Source organism: Chiloscyllium punctatum, chromosome 39 (genome assembly GCF_047496795.1).
Source record: "Chiloscyllium punctatum isolate Juve2018m chromosome 39, sChiPun1.3, whole genome shotgun sequence".
Classification (NCBI taxonomy): domain Eukaryota; kingdom Metazoa; phylum Chordata; class Chondrichthyes; order Orectolobiformes; family Hemiscylliidae; genus Chiloscyllium; species Chiloscyllium punctatum.
Window position 1 is genome coordinate 33,529,982 of NC_092777.1, and position 21,018 is coordinate 33,550,999.

The 21,018-nt window shown below is 40.0% G+C and overlaps 1 protein-coding gene and 1 long non-coding RNA gene across 4 annotated transcripts in view; one reads left to right on the plus strand and one right to left on the minus strand.

Moving 5' to 3' along the window:
* The window catches only part of usp43a (ubiquitin specific peptidase 43a), a 435,233-nt gene that overhangs the window by 301,488 nt on the left and 112,727 nt on the right, over window positions 1-21,018 (minus strand). For all 3 annotated transcript variants that reach the window (XM_072558425.1, XM_072558426.1, XM_072558427.1), the window contains one exon: window positions 19,621-19,721. In XM_072558425.1, coding sequence (XP_072414526.1) covers window positions 19,621-19,721 — 101 coding nt within the window. The remainder of the gene's footprint in view (window positions 1-19,620; window positions 19,722-21,018) is intronic.
* LOC140463942 (uncharacterized) overlaps window positions 11,413-21,018 on the plus strand; it is a 63,645-nt gene continuing 54,039 nt past the window's right edge. The window contains exon 1 of the long non-coding RNA XR_011954822.1: window positions 11,413-11,481. This is a non-coding gene — a long non-coding RNA (uncharacterized lncRNA). The remainder of the gene's footprint in view (window positions 11,482-21,018) is intronic.

Sequence of the window (21,018 nt, forward strand, 5' to 3'; positions counted from 1 at the left end):
TCATGGGTATTGAACTCATTATTAGCCTATGCTCAGTGACTTTGTGTTGTTGCATACCCTGAAGTCCACCTTGGAGGATGGTCACCTAAAGATCCAAGGCCAAATGTCCCTGACCGCTGAAGTGTTCCCCGACTGGGAAGGAACATCCCTGTTTGGTGATTTTTGTGCGGTGTCCATTCATCCATTGTCATAGTGTCTGCTTGTCTCATCAATATACCATGCCATCCTTACTGGCAGCATATGTGATAGACAATTTTGGCTGAGTCACATGAGTACCTATCACATATGTGGTGTCCCCACGTGTCATGGTAGTATCCATGTCAACATTCTGACACGTCTTGGAGTAGTTGCCCCAACAGGGCTTTATGGTGTTGTCCTGAAGGCTGGGCAGTTTGCTGCGAACAATGGTCTGTTTAAGGTTTGGCAGTTGTTTAAAGGCAAGAAATGGAGGCGTAGGGAAGATCTTGGCGACGTGCTCATCCTCACTGATAATGTGTTGCAGGCTGCAAAGAAAATGGCGTTATTTCTCAGCTCCTGAGAAGTACTGGACAATAAAGAGTAACCTTTCGATTGTACTCCTATGTCTGTCCCTGAGGAGGTCATTACAGTTTCACGCTGTGGTACGTCGGAACTGGCGATCGATGAGGTGGGCATCATATCCTGTTCTTACGAAGGGTCCTTTCACACTTTCAGGTGTTCGTTAGGTTTCTCCTCATCTGAACAAATCCTGTGTATGCATAGGGTTTATCAGGAAATGTGTAAATCCCAGATTCATCAGCCTCACTCACAAGGTAGAGCAAAACGTCACCCGATCACAACGCAACGCCATCCATGCTCTCAAAACCAATCGCAACATTGTCATTAAACCAGCAGACAAAAGAGGAGCCATCGTCATTCAGAATAGAACAGATTACTGTAAAGAAGTGTACCGACAACTGAACAATCAGGAACATAACAAGCAGCTATCAACTGATCCAACCGAAGAACACACCCGTGAACTAAACACATTGATGGAGACTTTTGATCCAGGCCTTCGAAGTACCTTGTACACTCTCATCCCACGTACTTCTCGCATAGGGGATTTCTACTGCCTACTGAAGATACACAAGGCCAATACACCTGGATTTCCTATCATAAAAAGGCGATGGGACCCGATGTGGGAATCTCTCTGGCTAAATAGAGTGCATCTTGTAACACATTGTACAGGGGACCTGCAGCTTCTGTTGAGACACTGCAGATTTCTTACAGAAACTCAGCACCCATGGACCAGTCGAACTCCCATGTTCTGTCCATAAAAATGACCTTGAGCTTCCAGTTGCCTGCCACTTCAACTCACCACCGTGTTTCCTGGCCAACAGTTCTGTCTCAGGGTTGTTGCAGTACGGTGAGGCTCAGCGTGAGTTTGAAGAACAGTATCTCATCTTCTGCTTGGGAACCCAACAGCATTTAGGACTCAACATCAAGTTCAATACTTTAGGTCCCAAACACTTCCTTCCGTGTCCTTTATCTTCCCACACACCCAAGCCCTTTTATGTCATGGATACTTTCAGAACAGCTAACCCTTTTCACTCTCCCCATTATCAGCACTTTTTCTTCCCATTGTTTACTATCAACCATCCCTTTATCTGCCTTTCTTCCTCACTCTTTTTCTGGGCTCCAAGTCCACTTCCCACCTTGAGCCCCCATCTTGTCATCAGCATAAATACCACCTTTTCCCAACTGTTATTTGTTCTGAAGAGTCATAGTATTCAAAAAGTTAACTCTGCATTCTCTGCACAGATGCTGCCAGACCTGCAGAGTTTCTCCAGCAACTTAGGTTCTACTTTCGATGATGTTGACAAAAAATCAGGAGAACTCATATGTTCTTTGGCCTTTTCTGCACCTACATGAGTTGGCATAGGAGTTTCAAAACAGCACTAATATGTCAGCTGGGATTATATGGTCAGATTTCTGGAGTTAGCTTTCAATCCACAATCATATAACTCTAAGAAGGTTGCTACCCATGAGCCAAAATTGAAACCTTACATCCCTTTTGGCCATAACTTCACCAAATCTTTGATCAAGCCACATTTTTCCTTTCAAATAAAATTAATCAACAGAACAAATTTAATTTGCTAAATTAAGCTTTTAACAAGAAATGGTGCATTTACTTATGCACTGAACAGTGAACTAGGTTGGAGAACAAGGGGACTGTAATACTCTCAGCTTGTTGCTGTGATGCCTTCATATCTGGATTCCCTTTGGGACTGTCCACTTCATGAACCCATCCTCATCTGTCTTCCTTGACTTGCAACTTCTCAAGAGAAGCAAGAATCAATCATGGAAGGTTCCAGTGCATCTATGACCTTCATGAACAAAGTGCATTCAGTTTGGCAATGACATTTCCTGAGATTTTCACCTCTGCACAGTAGAATGCATGATTTATGCTATCCTCTCTAAACTGAATAATAATCTGTAAACACAGAAGAGCACTGCTTTATTTCCAATACTGAGTGCGTATCAGGTGTATGTGAATGATCCTGCTTTGTGTCTCCTAAGTGATCCTGCTCAAATAATTAAACTAATTTTCAATTCACACATAACTGGTAAAGCATAGATAAATTCACAAAGCCAGTACTCAAAAGCACTCTAGCACAGTAACAGAGCTGCTGTGTTGTACCCCTATTACTCCAACCCATGCGCATTCCTAATGGGAAAGAACACTATATATTTATACTTTGGATTTGCTGCTGCACTGAAGTTTTTCATTAATAATGCTGAATAACACCCAATGAAAGAAAAATATTCTATCAAATTCCTCACCAGCAATCGTTCCCCCAAAGGAGGAAAGAAAGCTCTCTCTCTTTGACCTGCCTAGAATTTCTTTGTGGTTCAGTGTTGAATTTTTTTAATAACACATTTCTGACGCACTTTGAAATGTTTTACTATCCTAACAATGTCATGTTAATGCAAGCCATGTTAATTTTAAATGGGAAAGAGTTGTAACCAGGCATATTCACAACACGGACCACAGTGACAAAAACCTAGCAACTCAACGCCAATCACATTGGGTACTCAGCTGCCACTCCAAATACACCAAATACTCAAACACCTCACGTCCCACCGCCACATTACAATTGCTCCAACTTGAACTATGCCAGGTACCCATGCCCCCAAATCCAATTATAATTATTTAGATAATACATAATTATTTAGATTCCCCAGCTCCAATCAAGTTGACAGTATCCAGCCATAATGTATACCAGCTACAATCTTTCCTGTTGATCTGATAAATGCACTGAGCAGATCAGCATGAAGAAACAAAGTTACTGAAACAAAGTACAGTACCATACCTCCTGTACAAAATTGCATCATGGCATCATACTGTAGGGTGACACAATGTCCTCAAGCTAGTTTCTGAACAAGTCTGACAAAACGATTCAGAGACCAAATAAAGCCAGGCATTAAAATAAGAGAAGTCACTTTGCCATCAATCTCCTTTTATACAATCTCTATGAATTCCAAAAGTATGAATTGCTTTGGATGTAGGCCCATTGAGTTCATGCAAAAATACACAGAAATGCAGGGAACTGATGTTAGGCAAGTATATTTTATTTAAACTGAATACTTCCAAAATTATTTTCAACATAAACATTGCAAGGACAGCAAATATTCTGGTGTTGGTTTTACACTTTTGAGATGTATAAAACAAGTTTGTCTCCATTACCAACTGGGTGTTCTCTAACTGTTTCCTTCAAAAGGTGCTTGTCTGATTGATAGCTTCACATAGACATAACAGCTGAGCTTTAAAGAGCACATCTTCTGAGCTCAAGAGATTTTTCTGGTTTGCGCCCAACTGAACTTCATAACCTCTTGACACACTGCACCTTTCCAGTCCACAATAAGAGCATCATCAATCACCAGCATAAGGATGTTCTTTAAAAAGGAGGGAGTGGCGATTTTCCTTTGTAGCTGATGGTCTGATAATAACATTACATAAATACATGGCTTCAAAACATGCAATTTGATGACTACAATGAGGGTCAGGTAATAATCTGACATTTTTCTTTCAAAAGGAATCCTACTGAACCAATCACCCACCCTTCCTTCCTAATCAGTTTAGACATGAAAAGCAAATGAGCTCATCCCAGTAAATTGCAATCAGGCTGACATGATAAATGTGTCAAGATCACATTTCTAGCATTTTACTGAACTTCGCAATGTTCTGGTCAACAACTTAATGAATACATCACTCATTTTGCTCCTGATAGGTAATTTATATCAAATCTTCAATTATCGAAAATGTAATTTTAGGAAGTTAGGAGATAAGAGTCATCAAATACAACTCTTCTCATATTAAGTGAGCTAAGATCAAAAAAGGCCTATGCCCAACCTCATGTGCCCAAATCCCAAGGCAATTTATTTTAAAAGCATTTGTTTGATTACAGTGTTGGGAGCATGTCAGGAGAATGTATCAGTCCAGTCTGAAATTCCAAATCAGCAAACCATACAAATTGGGCAAAGTTCTGTCAATGGTATGCACCCCATCTATAAACAACTCAGCACCCTTTCCAGGGGGAGTCTCAGCTGCTGAAACAAGCATCTGAAAAAGATTATAATAAATATTAGGAATTTAATCAGCCATACTTTTATTAGTGTTCCTCAAACAGTTTATTTTTCTGTTTCTCTCAGAAGTGAGGGGAGTCCAAATCTAGGCAGCATGGGTTTAAGGTGAGAGGGGAAAGATTTAAAAGGGACTTCAGGGACAACTTTTTCACACAGAGAGTGGTGCGTGTATGGAATGAACTGCCAGAGGAATTGGTGGAGGATGGTACAATTACAACTTTTAAAAGGCATCTGGATATTTATTAATACAAAGGGTTTAGAGTGATGTGGGCCAAATGGTAGGAATTGGGACTATATTAATTTAGGATATCTGGTTAGCATGGATGAGTTGGACCAAAGGGTCTGTTTCCATATTGTACATCTTTTAAAGTAGATTAAATTATTTACAGTGTGGAAACAGGCCCTTTGGCCCAACTAGTCCACACCGACCCTCCGAAAAGCAATCCACCCAGACCCATTCCCCTACGTTTATTCCTTCACCTAACACTACAGGCAATTTAGCATGGCCAATTCACCTAACCTGCACATCTTTGGACTGTGGGAGGAAACCAGAGCAAACCCATGCAGACATGGGGAGAATATGCAAACAGATAGTTGCCTGAGGTGGGAATTGAACCCAGGTCTCTAGCATTGTGAGGTAGTAGTGCTAACCACTGTGCCACCGTGTCACCCAGATTGCTCTGACTCTAAGTAGACTGCCAATGTTATGTATGTATTAGAGTGGTATTGAGAGCTGAGTGTGTAACAATGAATTTTCCTTAAATACTGGATAGGATATTGTTCACACAAGCAGACTTTCCAAAAGTGGACCAAACTGACACTAAATAAGACTCCAATTTGTAAACCTCTGAATTTTACAGTATTGATATGATGAGACCTGCTTAAAAGCACCTGCCCACTTACCATCACAAGAACAAAAATGACTATTAGTCTGTGAACTCAAATTGAAATAATATCTCTCTCTGTATCTTGTCCTACTGCCTGGAATATCATTCTCTTTGTGGTCACTTTTGGGTTTGATCAACATTTGTGCCTGTGTATTTATTTACAAAATATTCAGTGCCACCACAAAAGATTCACAAAAGGTTTTTTAACACTTAGTGCAAAGTAACTTCCTGAATAATTGAACATGACTAATGGACTGTTCTTATTTGGTCTCTAAATAGAATTGCCTGTCTTGCATCATAAAATTATTTATCAGTTTACACTCAGCACGAAAACCCTTTTAGGTAAAAATTTTGTAAAAAATTGCCCAAGCCCTTTCCAAAAATAAGTGACTAAAGAATTTTGGAAGGTGACAGCAAATTTTCAAAATAATTCCACCTCTTGTTGCAACTTGCTTCATATATTAACTTAAATATCACACAACACCAGGTTATAGTCCAATTGGTTTATTTGAAAGCACTAGCGTTCGGAGCGCTGCTCCTTCATCAGGTAGCTTCTAGAGGTAGTACTTCCAAATAAACCTGTTGGACGATGACCTGGCGTTGTGTGATTTTTAAACTTTGCCCGCCCCAGTCCAACACCGGCTCCTCCACATCATCTATTAACTAACTTTGTTAAATTGTCACCTGATTTTGTATATTAAACTTTCCTTCCCCACCATTCCAGGAACTCAAACATTTTTTTTTCCCCAAATCATTAAACAAAATAATGTGCTTATCATCTTGAAATTGCTTCTGCCACACCCCAATGTTCCAGGTTCTCCAGTCAGGGGAAATCAACCTCGAGCTCCCTTGGAATCTTGTCTGCTTCAATAGGATCACTTTGTATTCTTCCAAACTCAAGGGAATATGGACACTCAGTGTACTTGGTGTCGGATCATGGACAATGATCTTAGCCCAAGAATCAATCTAGTGAACCTTCTCCCTACCATGTCCAATATGCTTCCTTTCCATTTGGAACCCAAAACCACACAAAGTACTCCAGGTATGGTCTGACCATATGGTAGCAAGACTCTCTAATTCTTGCACTGCAAATCCCTTGCAATAAAATTCAAAATGCCACTTTTGCCTCTCTAATTGATAGTTGTAACTGCAAGTATGCTAATATTTTGTGTTCCATGGAAGAAGCCATGATGTCTCGATGAACATTAAGATTTTGAAGACTCATGCCTTTTAAGGTTTTTATGCATCTCCATTCTTAGTTACAGAGTGAATAATCTCACATTCGCCACATTACTCTCCATCTTTGTGTTTCAGTGTGGCTGTATTGAGACTGATTTTAAAAGTGTTCCATTAGGTCCTTGGCAGCAAGGTGACTGGGAAGGGAACATTGATTAACATCATCCACGTGTTACCATTCAGGATTGGAGTAGAAACCTTTTGTGGCCTAAAGGCGATAGAAACTGAGTAGTTGCATGGTCTATCTTATGGTTGCCATCAATAAAGTACTGGGTTCTGCAAGACTTTACATTGTTGCGTGTTTTCTAGCATGAAATGGAGGAAGCTGCGCTCCTCGATAAATAATGAATTAAGTGACCTGCTGCCAATTGACTGACATTGCTGATGCCCCTAAAGCAGCTTGAAATGAGTGAGCGGCATTAGGTTTGGGATCAAAGTGATCCTGCTTCCATCAATCATGAGTGCAGGTTGCCTCAATGTCAGACTGAAGAAACAGGACAACTCTGTCACTGGGTTCCTATGAAGCGAAGGCTAGAAAAGGCCATCACTGCTGAGGTTTTCATGTAGGTTTGACTATATCTGGAAACATGCAAGTAGACATGCTGTCTTCATTAATTTCTTCCTCTTTCAAATGACACAAGAGTACTGATCCTTAGAATTTCCATTTCAGATTTTTAACAGTCCCAATGATGCTTTTCTCTATCAAAAATCAAAGATACAAACTACAAATAATCTAAACATTGCAAATTCTCTTGTCTCTCTTGACCCCTGTTAAGACCAAACCTTTTAAAAATCTGAGAATTTTTCATTTGCTGACTCAAAGGACTGCATGACAAGATTTCATACGATTAGATTTTTACTAAATTTGACATCAATCAAACATCATATAGACAGTAATTAATATTAGACAATAGAAAAGTTATTCCCCATTATCTTCACACAACCAAAATTCCAGTGATATGCCTGTATAATACACAATGTGACATATTCTTCCAGGCTCTAAAACATTCCTGTTCATCATACCCCACTGGGTGAATCTGCCAGTATCTTTTCAATCAAAGTACCCTTCATTCATTCTTCTGAGTACACTCAGATAGACTTCCAGCAGCAAAGTATCCTCTGGTGGCACTTTGGTCTTTAACATTCCACAAACCTTGTTTCTTTGAACAGGGATTCTGAACTCACCAGCTCTATACAGTACTTGGTGATAATCCCAAAACAGTTCTCATCTTCTGCCTGTCTTTGCAGTACCAGTGTCTGATCATCATTACCAAACATCGCTCTTTGTGTCTAAACTTTTACTTCTTTTCAATAGATTTTGAGTTGAGCTTTTGTTTCATTACAAACAGGCTACTTGGGTCACTTTTGCATTATGATTGACTGATTTATTGTCATGTGCACCTAAGTACAGTGAAAGGCTTTGTTTGCGAGCAGTACAGTTCACATTCACAGTTCGTTTGATTATTGTATGTGCACCAATATCAAGGTGATATGCACTACTAGGAGAAACAAAATACTGTGCTTGCAGTTTTTAAAAGGCATGGAGGAGCAAGAATAAAGAACACCACCCTTAGCCATTAACATGGCAATATTTCTGCTGCATATGGATCTTAGAAGTCTGCAAAGTGGCAGGAAAAATTAGAGACAAATAGCCCACCTCTGAACCAGAAGGTCAGAGTGCAGGATATGACTTTGCTCCTTACACCTTTACCTTGGACCAGCAAAAACTGGGCACTCAGGATAATGCCAGAGTCCTGTGACTCCATAACTATCCATCCCAATTCTCTTACCATGCTGTGGAAAGGAAGTAATTGGAAGGATGCTGAGAAGGATAATTGGTTAGGTATCCCTCTTCAAACTGCATTGCCCTGAATTAAAAGAGACATAACTAACTCATAAAAATGCAGTTCATTTCCTTCAAAACTGAGTATTATCAACAGAATAAGCTGATCCTCATCAACAATTTAATATGAGCTAACTGAATATATACTCTCAGGTATAAAAGAAAGACTCGTATTAATGTAAATGTTTTCATGCCCACCAAATGTATCAAAATGACCGGCGCTAATTAAGTAATTTTGAAGCTTGATCACTGTTGGTGAGCAATTTATGCACAAGCAGCTCCCACAAATAACGATGTCATAATTTTTAAAAGATATTTTTGTGATGTTAATTACAAGGGGGATTAAATATTGGCCTCCTTTGGCAAAGTGCATTGGTATGTTTTATATCCACCCAAGAGACCAATGGTCCCTAGATTTTATGCTTCAGCTCAAATGTGAGGCTTGAACCCATCACTTTCTGACAATGAGATAAGACTGGCAACTGACCAATCCATACTTTGGGAAATAGTATCTGATCTGGAACAGCAACCCAGGCCAAATATAAATGGTCAACCAGAAGATGAAGAATGGGCAGGATGGGCAGAGAACTGATGATGACAGCCACGCATGATTCCTTGGTTTCAAAGCTGTCTGCTCTACTTTGGCTGCAGCAACCAGTTTGCCCTCCAAAAATCAAAGACAGGGGATCTTAGCAGATATTAATCAGAAGCCAAGACTTCTTTTTAAAAATACAAATGCTGTTATGAGCACAGAATTTTTCTATTCTTTGACATTCATTAATATTAACAAGTGCTGAAGCTAATACCAAAGGAATCCAAATTCTTTGAGGATTTACAGAGCCCATGATTCAGATGATTTAAATTAACCCACATTCCTGAAATGACAGGACCACTGAAGCATTTAGGTTAATAATGACATATCCAGCATTAATTTAGTTCCATACCATTAGGTTTGGCATTGCTTTCCCATTACCCTCCAATGAAGTCATTAGAACATCATCTTAGAGGGTCCAAGTGGACAAAACCAAGCACGATCAAAACTCAGTTTCCATTTCCAAGCTTCCAAACTTCCAGTAGGGTGGCACGGTGGCTCATTGGTTAGCAATGTTGCCTCACAGCACCAGGGACCCAGGTTCGATTCCAGTCCTTGGGCGACTGTCTGTGTGGAGTTTGCACATTCTCCCTGTGTCTGCATGGGTTTCCTCCTACAATCCAAAGTTGAGTAGGTTAGGTGAATTGGCCATGCCAAATTGCCCATAATGATAGGTGCATTAGTCAGAGGGGAAAATGGGTCTGGGTGGGATACTCTTTGGAGGGTCGGCTTGGACTAGTTAGGCTGAAGAACCTGTTTCCAAACTATAGGGAACCTAATCTAAAAAAAGTGTCAAGACTGCTTCTTTACATAAACATCCTATCCCAAATCGTAAAGTTATAAGTAACCAACAGATTCACCTTGACTTATGGTCCCTCAGACAACTGGTCTCCCACATTTCCTGACGTGGTGATAATTCATGCGTGAAAGTAGACAACGAATGTGAAGAGGATAGCTAATCATTGAGGACAGGATCATAGCTGAACCCAATTCTGACCATGCAGATAATATCAAACAGGAACGATTGAACAAGCTTGACATTTATCCTCAAGGGAAGTGAAAGCTGAGGAGTGATCTGATGAAGGTTTTGAAGATTATGAAAAGATTCAATGCAGAATCTATGTTTCACTTGCAAGCGAGACCAGAACAAAGGATTATAATGTATGATATAGTTACTAATAATTCGTCTAGAGCAAGCTGAAGAATTTTTCACCCAGAAACTAATTTTCATAAAGAATAACACGCGTGCATCCTTGAGTACGCATGTGCAGTGTGCCTGGGCATGCTTTTCTGTGTGTACATCTTGTGCATGTATGTTTGTGTATGCATGTATTTCCTTCTGTGTCTGTACATGTAAACATACAAACATAAAAATAATACAGAAACATACATAGACACTTCACAGCAGGGTTGTTTAATAGCCATCAGGAACGGAACAACTGGGTGACTGGTAAATGGTAGTGACTGGAATATGGTTTCACTATCAACCAGCAGCCAGTTGCCATTGGCCATGGAAGGTTTGTCACCTTGGAAAGAAGCCCAGAGATGAATGGCCGGAGCATGGATTAGCAATATGCAAATCATGATGCGAGGATGTGGATAAGAGTCAGACTATGATTTTGAACTACATGTAGACACAGTATGCTCTACACACACCATCAATTTGTAAAGGGTTGGGAGCACCACTAGGAGCGCTTACAAAGGATCATTGTGAGCATGTAGAAAACAGCTGCAATGATTCTAGTTTATTTTCATGGGGCCAAAAGAAGAATGAGCAAGCTGTTCCCACTAGAGGAGAGGAAAAGACAAAACTGATATTTAAAAAAAAGAGACTATACAAGCCAGTTAAAAACATTTACATGTGTCTATTAAACTGGATAGAGGGAACTTAAAAACAGACAGGATTCTGGTTAATCCAAGATGGAGTATGGGAAACATTTGTAGCTGTAACAGCTGCTCCTTTTTTGAGATATTTTACGTGTTGGAGGTGATTTCCTCGAATTCCAGGAGCAGAAATTACTGTTTTAAATGCTGTTGCATCATTTTGGAACTTTGGAGAAAAAAAATTGAAAAAATAGCACTTTTACAAGGGAGAAAGACAGATAAAGGCAGCGAGCACATGGTTGTAAGGGAGAGAGAGACAAAGAAACCCACACTGCTAACTGACACAGCTATGAATCTGCGCAGGTACTGTCTTTGCTGTTTGGATTCAGGTATCGCTGGACATCAGAGTGCGTCTATGAATAATTCACAAACAGCAAAATTCACAACTGATCTTGGAGGAACCTGTTTTGGGAGAGGTCACAGCACAGAATCCAGTAAGTCAATAGTTTTAAATATAGCCTTGCTATAAATCTACATTAGTAAGTAGAGTGGGCTCTTTCTTGATTATATGTTTTTATTGGCATCGGTCTCTTGATTAAATTTTAAAGATATAAACATAAGTATTAAGCTCGCATGGAGCAGTGTTTTATAGATCAATAAGACTGTGTTATTTTCTGGGTCTGTAGATTGGAAGGAGCAAAATGGCCTTTAGTAGAGTGATATGCTCTTCTTGTCGGATGTCGGAGTATCGAGAGAGTTTGCGGGTTACTGAGGATTATATCTGCAATAAATGCCATTGGAGCGCCACAATGATCGGTGCTGGGTCCACTCTTTTTCATCATTTGTAGAAATGATTTGGGAATGAACATAGGAGGTATAGTTAGTAAGTTTGCTGATGATACCAAAATTAAACATGTCGTGGACAGCGAAGAAGGTTACTTCAGAATTCAACAGGATCTTGATCAGATGGGCCAATGGGCTGAGGAATGGCAAATGGAGTTTAATTCTGATAAATGTGCGGTGCTGCATTTTGGGAAAGCAAATCTTAGCAGGACTTATACATTTATTGGTAAGGTCCTTGGGCGTGTTGCTGAATAAAGACACCTTGGAGCACAGGTTCATAGCTCCTTGAAAGTAGAGTTGCAGATAGGTAGGATAGTGAAGGAGGCATTAGGTATGCTTTCCTTTATTGGTCAGAACACTGAGTATAGGAGTTGGAAGGTCATGTTGAGGCTGTACAGGACATTGGTTAGGCCACTGTTGAAATATTGTGTGCAATTCTGGTCTGTTGTGAAACTTGCAAAGGTTCAGAAAAGATTTACAAGGTTGTTGCCAGGGTTGGAGGATTTGAGCTACAGGGAGAGGCTGAATAGGCTTAGGGCTGTTTTCCTTGGAGTGTCGAAGGCTGAGGGGTGACATTATAGAGATTTATAAAATCATGAGGGGCATGGAGAGGATAAATAAACAAAGTCTTTTCCCTGGGGTGGAGAGTCCAAAACTAGAGGGATAGATTTAGGGTGAGAGGGGAAAGATATTAAAGGGAGCTAAGGGGCAACCTTTTCACGCAGAGGGTGGTGCATGTATGGAATGAGCTGCCAGAGGATATGGTGGAGGCTGGTACATTTGCAACATTTAAAAGGCAAGTGGATGGGCATTTGAATGGGAAGGGTTTGGAGGGATATGGACCAAGTGCTGGCAAATGGGACTAGATTGGGTTGGGATCTCTGTTTGGCATGGACGGGTTGGACCAAAGGGTCTGTTTCCATTGCCGTACATCACTATGACTATATCGTGTATTGACAGGCCTATCAATTTCACAGTACCCTTGTAGCAATAAAATGTCCCAAGGCCCCACATGAGGGGGAGGGGTTTGACTTGGTTTGGTGATAATTAACTCATTTTAAGTTTTAAATTCATTTCTCATTCTGTTGGGATTCGTAGTAAGCATAAGTAAACCAGCAGATTCATTAAGAAACCACTGCAAAGACTTATTTCCATTGATGTTGCACTATCCCATAAGAGGTGCACTTTTGAAGATGACACACTTTCAGATTAGCCAAGCACAGTAAACTGGTCAACCTCATGGGGGCTTACATAAACTGAGTGCATAAACAAAGTCATAACCTTTAATATTCAATTAACCTTACAGAAAGAATCAAACCAAAAAGAAGGTTATCTTAAACAAACAAGCTTGCATTTCATCAGGTTAATGTTGGCAAGTTTGCCTGCGAGAAGAAACAACACTCCTTCGCTATCTCATTCCCAGTCCCAACTTCCAATTCATTTCTATCATTGATTACATCAATTAAACAATCTTCAAAGAGAATGGTTTCCATAGACCACAAACAATTAGTTAATTGTCCACAGAGCGTTTTAGTATTTCTGTCTTCCCTTGCCCTAACCACCCACCCTTCCTTAACCTCCCATCTCAGGAGAGTGAGAAGCATAGGTAACAAAGTGTCAAGGAAACCAAAACAGGTGAGAAAAAGCAGATGAGGACAATAAATCACTAAGTAGTAACACCACAATGACTGTAGCCTGTTACTCATCCACTGCCCTTAGAAAAAAAGTGTCATAAAGGTGTTGTGCAATTGTCACGATGTGGAGACATGCCTTCTTTTTTAGTTGCCTTTATGCAGTTTTGCAGCAGTGAGTTCTTCGTTTGGTTTATAGACTCTCCCCGTTCTCAATAGTGTTTTGTCTTCTCTGTTGACCTCAATGAAAGCAGCTATAGCAACACTCAAAATGCTCAACAGTATCCAGGAGAAAGCAGTCTGCTTGATCAGCAGCCGTCTACCCTTGGTACATAGTGGTAGCAGTGTAGTTAAGATGCATTGCAAAACTCACCAATGCTCTTTTGACTGCGCCCTTCAAATCCAGCAGCCTTAGCCATCGAGAAAGATAAAGAGAGCGAATGTATGAGATTATCACCACCTACAAGTTCCCCTAGAAGCCATGCACAACCCGGACAAACAAATACATTGCCGTTCTTTCACTGGGTCAGAATCCTGCAATCCCTTTCCAAACAGCACCCTTGTGTTCCTATTCCCCATGGATTGCACAGTTCCAGAGGCAGCTTGCTACCTCTTTCACCAGGGCCAATAAGGACAGGCAACAAATGCTACCCTTGCCAGCAATGCCAACATCCCATGAAAGAAATGAAAGAAAGGTCTATAGGGGTCTGCAAGAGTTTGTGTGGTTCACCTTGGTTATCAGGTCTCTGTCTATTCATCATTAGATCTCTGAATTCATCTACTTCATTTGCCCTACACAATTAAATGTTTTCTTTAATTTTTTTCTTTCGGGATCCCGATGGCCCTTTTCAGGCTACTTCCGAAAATCTTGGAGCTGTTTCAGTGTGTGCAGAATAGCTCGTCAATAACATCACACCAGCTGCTATAAAAATGCAGGAAGGCTTCCTAAACATTAAACAGCTTGCAAGAACATCATCCCAAAACTACTAAAGTGTAGCAAAAATTTCCTGGGATTGACCACTAAAGATGAGAGAAGCTGACACACTTTCACTTTGGCAGATTAAGGATTAAGGGATATAGTGGTAAGACAACTTGGTGGAGTCATCTGTTCAAAACTAGTATCTTTGGGATAATGAATTTTGAATGCTGCATAGTTTTTAAACAAAAATGTCCTTTATTACATTTAACAATTAGCTGATAACCTGGAACGTTAAGTTGTGCAAATTGAAATAATTAAATTGAAAATGTGAAATTTCGCTCATCACATCCCAAAGTCTTGTACATATAATCAGAATTTGGAGATGTCAGTGTTGGACTGGGGTGTACAAAGTTAAAAACCATATATAATCAGAGTATATTAATCCCTCTGGAGGACTGAAAGAAAAGTGTTGTAGATCGAATGAAGATTCCAAGCACCATTTTTGTGCCTGTAAAGTTCAATCAGAATGCTTGCATCTACTGGACACAAAACATATTCCTTTGTTTATCTTGAATTCTCTTCACATCAAAGCAAACCAGTCATCAACAAGTCAAATGTAGGGAAGAGTTTATTCATGTCCCTTTGTGTAACGGCTGCTTTGAAGCAGATTACAACCCAATCAAAAGATGAACATTATCAAGGGGGGTGGGATGGTTAGGTTCTCATTTGATTGAGATGGTCATTGTGTGGCATCTATGAGATGCAATGCTAATTTCTGGTTATCATGCCAAGCCTGGATATTGGCAAGGCGTTTGCTGCACATAGGCATCGACTGCTTCAGTATCTGAGGAGTCACAAATATTATGAACATTGTATATTTTCCCATTTACCAACATTTGGCCCATATCCCTCTAAACCCTTCCTATTCATATACCATCTTGATGCCTTTTAAATGTTATAATTGTACCTGTCTCGACCAGTTCCTCAGGCAGCTCATTTCATACATGCACAACACTCTGCGTGAAAAAGTTACCTCTAACGTCTTTATAGAATCTTTCCCCTCTCTTCTTAAACCTATGCCCTCTAGCTTTGGACTCCCCATTGTAAACAAAAACTGATATTCATCCTATCTATACCCCCTCATGACCCCTTCCACCAGTTTGCTGATGAATGAGAGTAGACGGATAGGGCAGTAATTGGAATAGTTAATGCTTCATATATAGGAAGGAAAAGGATGAGATTCTGAAGGGTGAATATAGAAAGTTAGGCAGGAATGTAAAAAGGAGATCCTCGATACTAGTAATATCTTGATTACTCCCGGTGCTATGAGCTAGTGAGAATAGGAATAGGAGGATAGAGCAGATGAATGCATGGCTGAGGAGCTGGTGTATGGGAAAAGGATTCACATTTTTAAAATCACTGGAATCTCTTCTGGGGTAAACATGACCTATACAAGAAGGATGTATTGCACCTGAACTGGAAGGGGACTAATATACTGGCAGGGACATTTGCTCGAGCTGCTCTGAAGGATTTAAACTCGTAAGGTGGGGAAGTGGGACCCAGGGAGATAGTGAGGAAAGAGATCAATCTGAGACTGGTACAGTTGGGAAAAGGAGCAGGTCAGACAGTCAGGACAGGCAGGGACAAATCAGAGAATAAGGTAGGACTGATAAATTAAACCACTTATTTCAATGCAAGAGGCCTAACAGGGAAGGCAGATGAACTCAGGGTGTGGTTAGGAACATGGGACTGGGATATCATTGCAATTACAGAAACGTGGCTCAGGGATGGGCAGGACTGGCAGCTTAATGTTCCAGGATACAAATGCTACAGGAAGGATAGAAAAGGAGGCAAAAGAGGAGGAGACTAGTATTTTTGATAAGGGCTAGCATTACAACTGTATTTAGGGAGGATATTCCCGGAAATATATCCAGGGAAGTTATTTGGGTGAAACTGAGAAATAAAGGGATGATCACCTTATTGGGATTGTATTATAGATCCCCTAAGAGTCAGTGGGAAATTGAGAAACAAATTTGTAAAACGATCTCTGTTATCTGTAAGAATAATAGGGTGGTTATGGTAGGGGATTTTAACTTTCCAAACATAGACTGGGACTGCCATAGTTGTTAAGTGTGTACAAGAAAATTTTCTGATTCGGTATGTGGATGTACCTACTAGGAAGGTGCAAACCTTGACCTACTCTTGGGAAATAAGGCAGGGCAGGTGAATGAGGTGCCAGTGGAGGAGCACTTTGGGGCCAGTGACCATAATTCTATTAGTTTTAAAGTAGTCATGGAAAAGGATAGACCAGGTCTAAAAGTTGAATTTCTAAATTGGAGGACGGCTAATTTTGACGGTATTCGGCAAGAACTTTCAAAAGCTGATCAGAAGCACATGTTCGCAGGTGAAAGAACGGCTGGAAAATGGGAAGCCTTCAGAAATGAGATAATGAGAGTCCAGAGATAGTATATTCCTGCTAAGGTCAAAGGAAAGCTGGTAGGTATAGAGAATGCTGGATGACTGGAGAAATTGACGGTTTGGTTAAGAAAAAGAAGAAGCATATGTCAGGTAGAGACAAGATAGATTGAGTGAATCCTTAGAATATGAAGGCTGTAGGAGTATATGTAAAAAGGAAATCAGGAGGGCAAAAAGGGGACATGAGATAGCTTTGGCAAACAGGGTTAAGGAGAATTCAAAGGGTTTTTACAAATACATTAAGGACAAAAGGGTAACTAGGGAGAGTATAGGGCCTCTCAAAGATCAGCAAGGCGGCCATTGTGTGGAGCCCCAGGAGATGAGGGAGATACTAAATGAGTATTTTGCATCAGTGTTTAATGTGGAGATATGAATAGGAAGGGTTTGGAGGGATATGAGCCAGGTGCTGGCAAGTGGGACTAGATTAGGTTTGAATACCTGGTCAGCATGGATGAGTTGGACTGAAGGGTCTGTTTCTGTCCTGTACATCTCCATGACTCTATGACTCGATATCAGAGGGATTGCTTGTTAGTAATTGGCACTATTCGCCAAGAGTACTTAGAATGATCGGGATCAGACTAAACTTTCTTTTGTGAGTTTAGTTTGTGACTGAACCATAAATACAACTACATGACATTTAACCATGAGCTATGGTATTTTTTGTGAAGCCACCAGTTTCAAAGTTTAATTCCACACCTACCTCTCAAATAAAGATAATGAATCATTTGTGCACCCTATTAGCTGTTAGGATGATTCCAATGGTCAATTAGAGTATTACATATAGGTAAAAATCTTTAGTTCTTTAATATTGAAAAGATTAGTTTTATATAATTCTAAATAAATTCAGGAGTCTAATTTGAAATGAACCATGCTTTCAGAACATAGACAAATTTTCAAAGGAACTAAAGCATTCAATTGTTGAATTTGTCATTGTGTTGAGGTAATACTTTGTCCACTATGAGCTCAGTTTTATGAGATAAATTGTGCAATTGCTGGCACAAAGGCCCTCAGATCACTTGAGTACAATGAAGGCAGAGAAAACAACTGGAGGAGAAATGTTGCAGGTGGATTGTACATCCTTTACTTTCAAATGGTAGCCTTTATTGGAAGAGCCCCCTCTCGATATCAGGAAATAGAACAATGCAATGACTCTTCTGGGTTCTCCAACTCATTGTCCATTTTCTCTCTTTGCACATCACGACACAAGGAGTACTTGCTGAGGAAATGATTCCTATGCCTTGAAATTTAACCTCAGGCAGTCTAATAACCAGGATCATGTTATTAAAACTCGAAGGAAACACAGATTGAAAGGGAAGATCTTTCTCGTGCAGACAGGGTTTCAGCTTCTCACACAAAACAACTCAAGGAGAGGGACAGGGAAGTGAGAATTTTTCACAATGGGCTTTTGAAGATTTTAGCTCACAGGAAACTCCTCAAATATATGAAATCATTCAGGCATTGATTAAACAACAACTTCCATTTATATGTAATATTAAAACACCCCACGGCACATTACAGGAGTGTAATCAGACCCCATCATTAATATAATACCAAGCCTCATTTTCAACATCCATTTTGCTCCAATAAATGTATTAAAGCATAAAGCAAGTTTAATGTTTCTGTCACATAAATCCACCATTTCCTCTCACAGAAAACCTTCCATTTTGCTGGCGGATTTAATTATCCTAACTTTCTGAAGGAATGCTTAACAGGGAGCATCAGTCAGCCAAGACAAAGCCAGCACATCTATTAAGTAATAATGTTGCCTCACTTCTTCCTCCCTTTAAAAGCTGCTCCCAAAAATAATGTTGATCTACAGGTTTCCACATTACCTCTGATTTAGCAACAAGATTAACAGGAACAACGATGGGGTAAACTACTTTACTTTTAAAACTTGATCTCAAAATAGTTGTGTCACATTTATAAATTCATGTTAACCCACAACGATCTGAAATAAAAGAATGAAATGGGTATCGTAAGCTGTACATTGTGATCTGGGCTGCAAGAGACAGGAGATGATTGGGAAATTTCTGCATTTACTGGTGTATGCCTGATTGCTTTGTATGGTAAAGCATCTTGTTCATATCCTCAATAAACTCAAAGAGCACATTTTTCATCTCCTTATTTTGTTCTGCTGACTGAGGAACTTTCTTTGCTACTCGCATTAACAATTTAGCTGACATTCAAGAAAGCACAGTTTCCTGGTCCCTTTCTCTAAACAATCTGAACATGCATTGTCCCTCAGCAAGTAGCTGCTAAGCTGAATTGGCACTAAAAAGAGAAGCAAGGTTCAAAGCACCAGCCCAACCTATTGAATAAAATCACAGTCACACTAAGACATGTCTGGAAACATCCCCAATTAGCCACACCAGTAACATCATGAATGGAGACTGCACCACAGCAACTCCATAATTAAACTGCAAGAGCAGTAACTTCAAACCAAACCAAACACTGTTCCTCAGATACAAGATCCTGGGAAATCTCTGTAACTGGCTAGAGCTGTCCCCATTATACAGCGTTCTGTAGCTCCACATAGTATATCAGACCTTTAAGTATTAAGGGTGTTAGACTCCGATCAATTACAGCAATTAGTAGCTTAGCAGACAGAAAAAATGCCATGTCACTTTCCAAACTCCCAGTGAGAAGTAACTTATTATTTGTGGTGGGAGTTTAATATAGAAATCCTCAAAATGATTCTTTTCACTTCTCCTGTGGGGCTGAAGTTCAAGTTAGTGCTATCTTTAAATCATATTCATCATAGATACCTGTATTGTGCTTGAAAAAGTTCTTGAACAAAACTCTGAATTCCAACTTGCTGTGAGCTTTGCTGGCTTCCTGCAGAAGTTTCACCCCCGACATTGGAAGGCTAAGAAAAGAAATGAACATCATTAATGACAAGCGTTAAAAATATATTCATTCATGTTAAAAGATCATTGAGGGATTTGACTCATCAAGAGAATATCCAATATTGGTCTTTGCCTTACAGCGTAAGACCTTTCTGATTTGGCCTGAAATAAACAACAGTTGAGATACCACTAATTGTGATCACACATTGTCCAGCAGAACATAATTCCAATGAAATCAAACAATTGAGCTGCTGTTACACTTGGTCAACAGATACTCCAAATATTTTCTCGTAAATTTTACAGCGAGAGTGGTTAGGGCGTTGAGTGGATTTTGAGATGGAGTCAAGCTTCTAAAAGGAAAATGTGAATACTCACCAGAATATAAAAAGTTACAGGTGGCAAACTGGGAGGCGAGCCAAGGTCCTGTGGCTGAGCCATCACAAACATGGTGGGCCAAATGGCCTCTTTCTGTTCTGAAACCATTTGTTACTCTGTAAGTCCAATATACTTCAGGACCTTGTCTTCCTGGTGGCTTTCAAATGACCAGAGCTGTCTCACCATTCCCAATATCTCGTTATAAATGGTTGGAAGGAGAACAGGTATTGGAGGGCTAAAACATTAGGACTGGAAGTCCAAGGAATATAAGAACAAAAAGAAAGGTGGGCAAATAGAAAGTAAATTCTCAGAGAACGTACATCTGCACAATGAGGGCTATACTCTGGTTTCTAGCAAAGTAGATTCCCAGGGCTAGTCCTCATACAGATGAACTCTGCAAATGGAGCTGTATATTGCCAAATGTAGGAGAGAAAAATACTTGCAACATTAATGGGATCCTGTTCCTATATACAATAAGTAGCCTTTTCAAAGTGTTGTATGTGATATAAATTGCTACCAAAACCTGTTACAAAATTAAATGTTGAGGCAGAAACATTGATCTAGAAGGGAAAGAATTGTTCACCATCCAGATGCATGATGTCAGCAGTGAGCCAGTGTAAATGCTGCAGGAGGTGATTCCCCAGGCATCCTGCCCATGCAAACCTCCCACAGAGTAGTAAAATAGCAGGAAAAAGATTTATGGTATAATTGGCTCCAAGCAGATGGCCCAGATCTAAAATGGTTGCTGTTGACATCTGACTGGTGCAGGTTAATTGCCAGAGCTGACAAGATCATGGTGGATTATGGAACTCTCATAGGTGAATATTTTCCACACTGCATCAAATCAACCCTCAAACACTCCAGTTAGGAAGATTTTCAAAACTAATCTTCATTTCTAATTTGAGATTAGCTTGCAAACTAACAGAAACGTATAAGTCATGG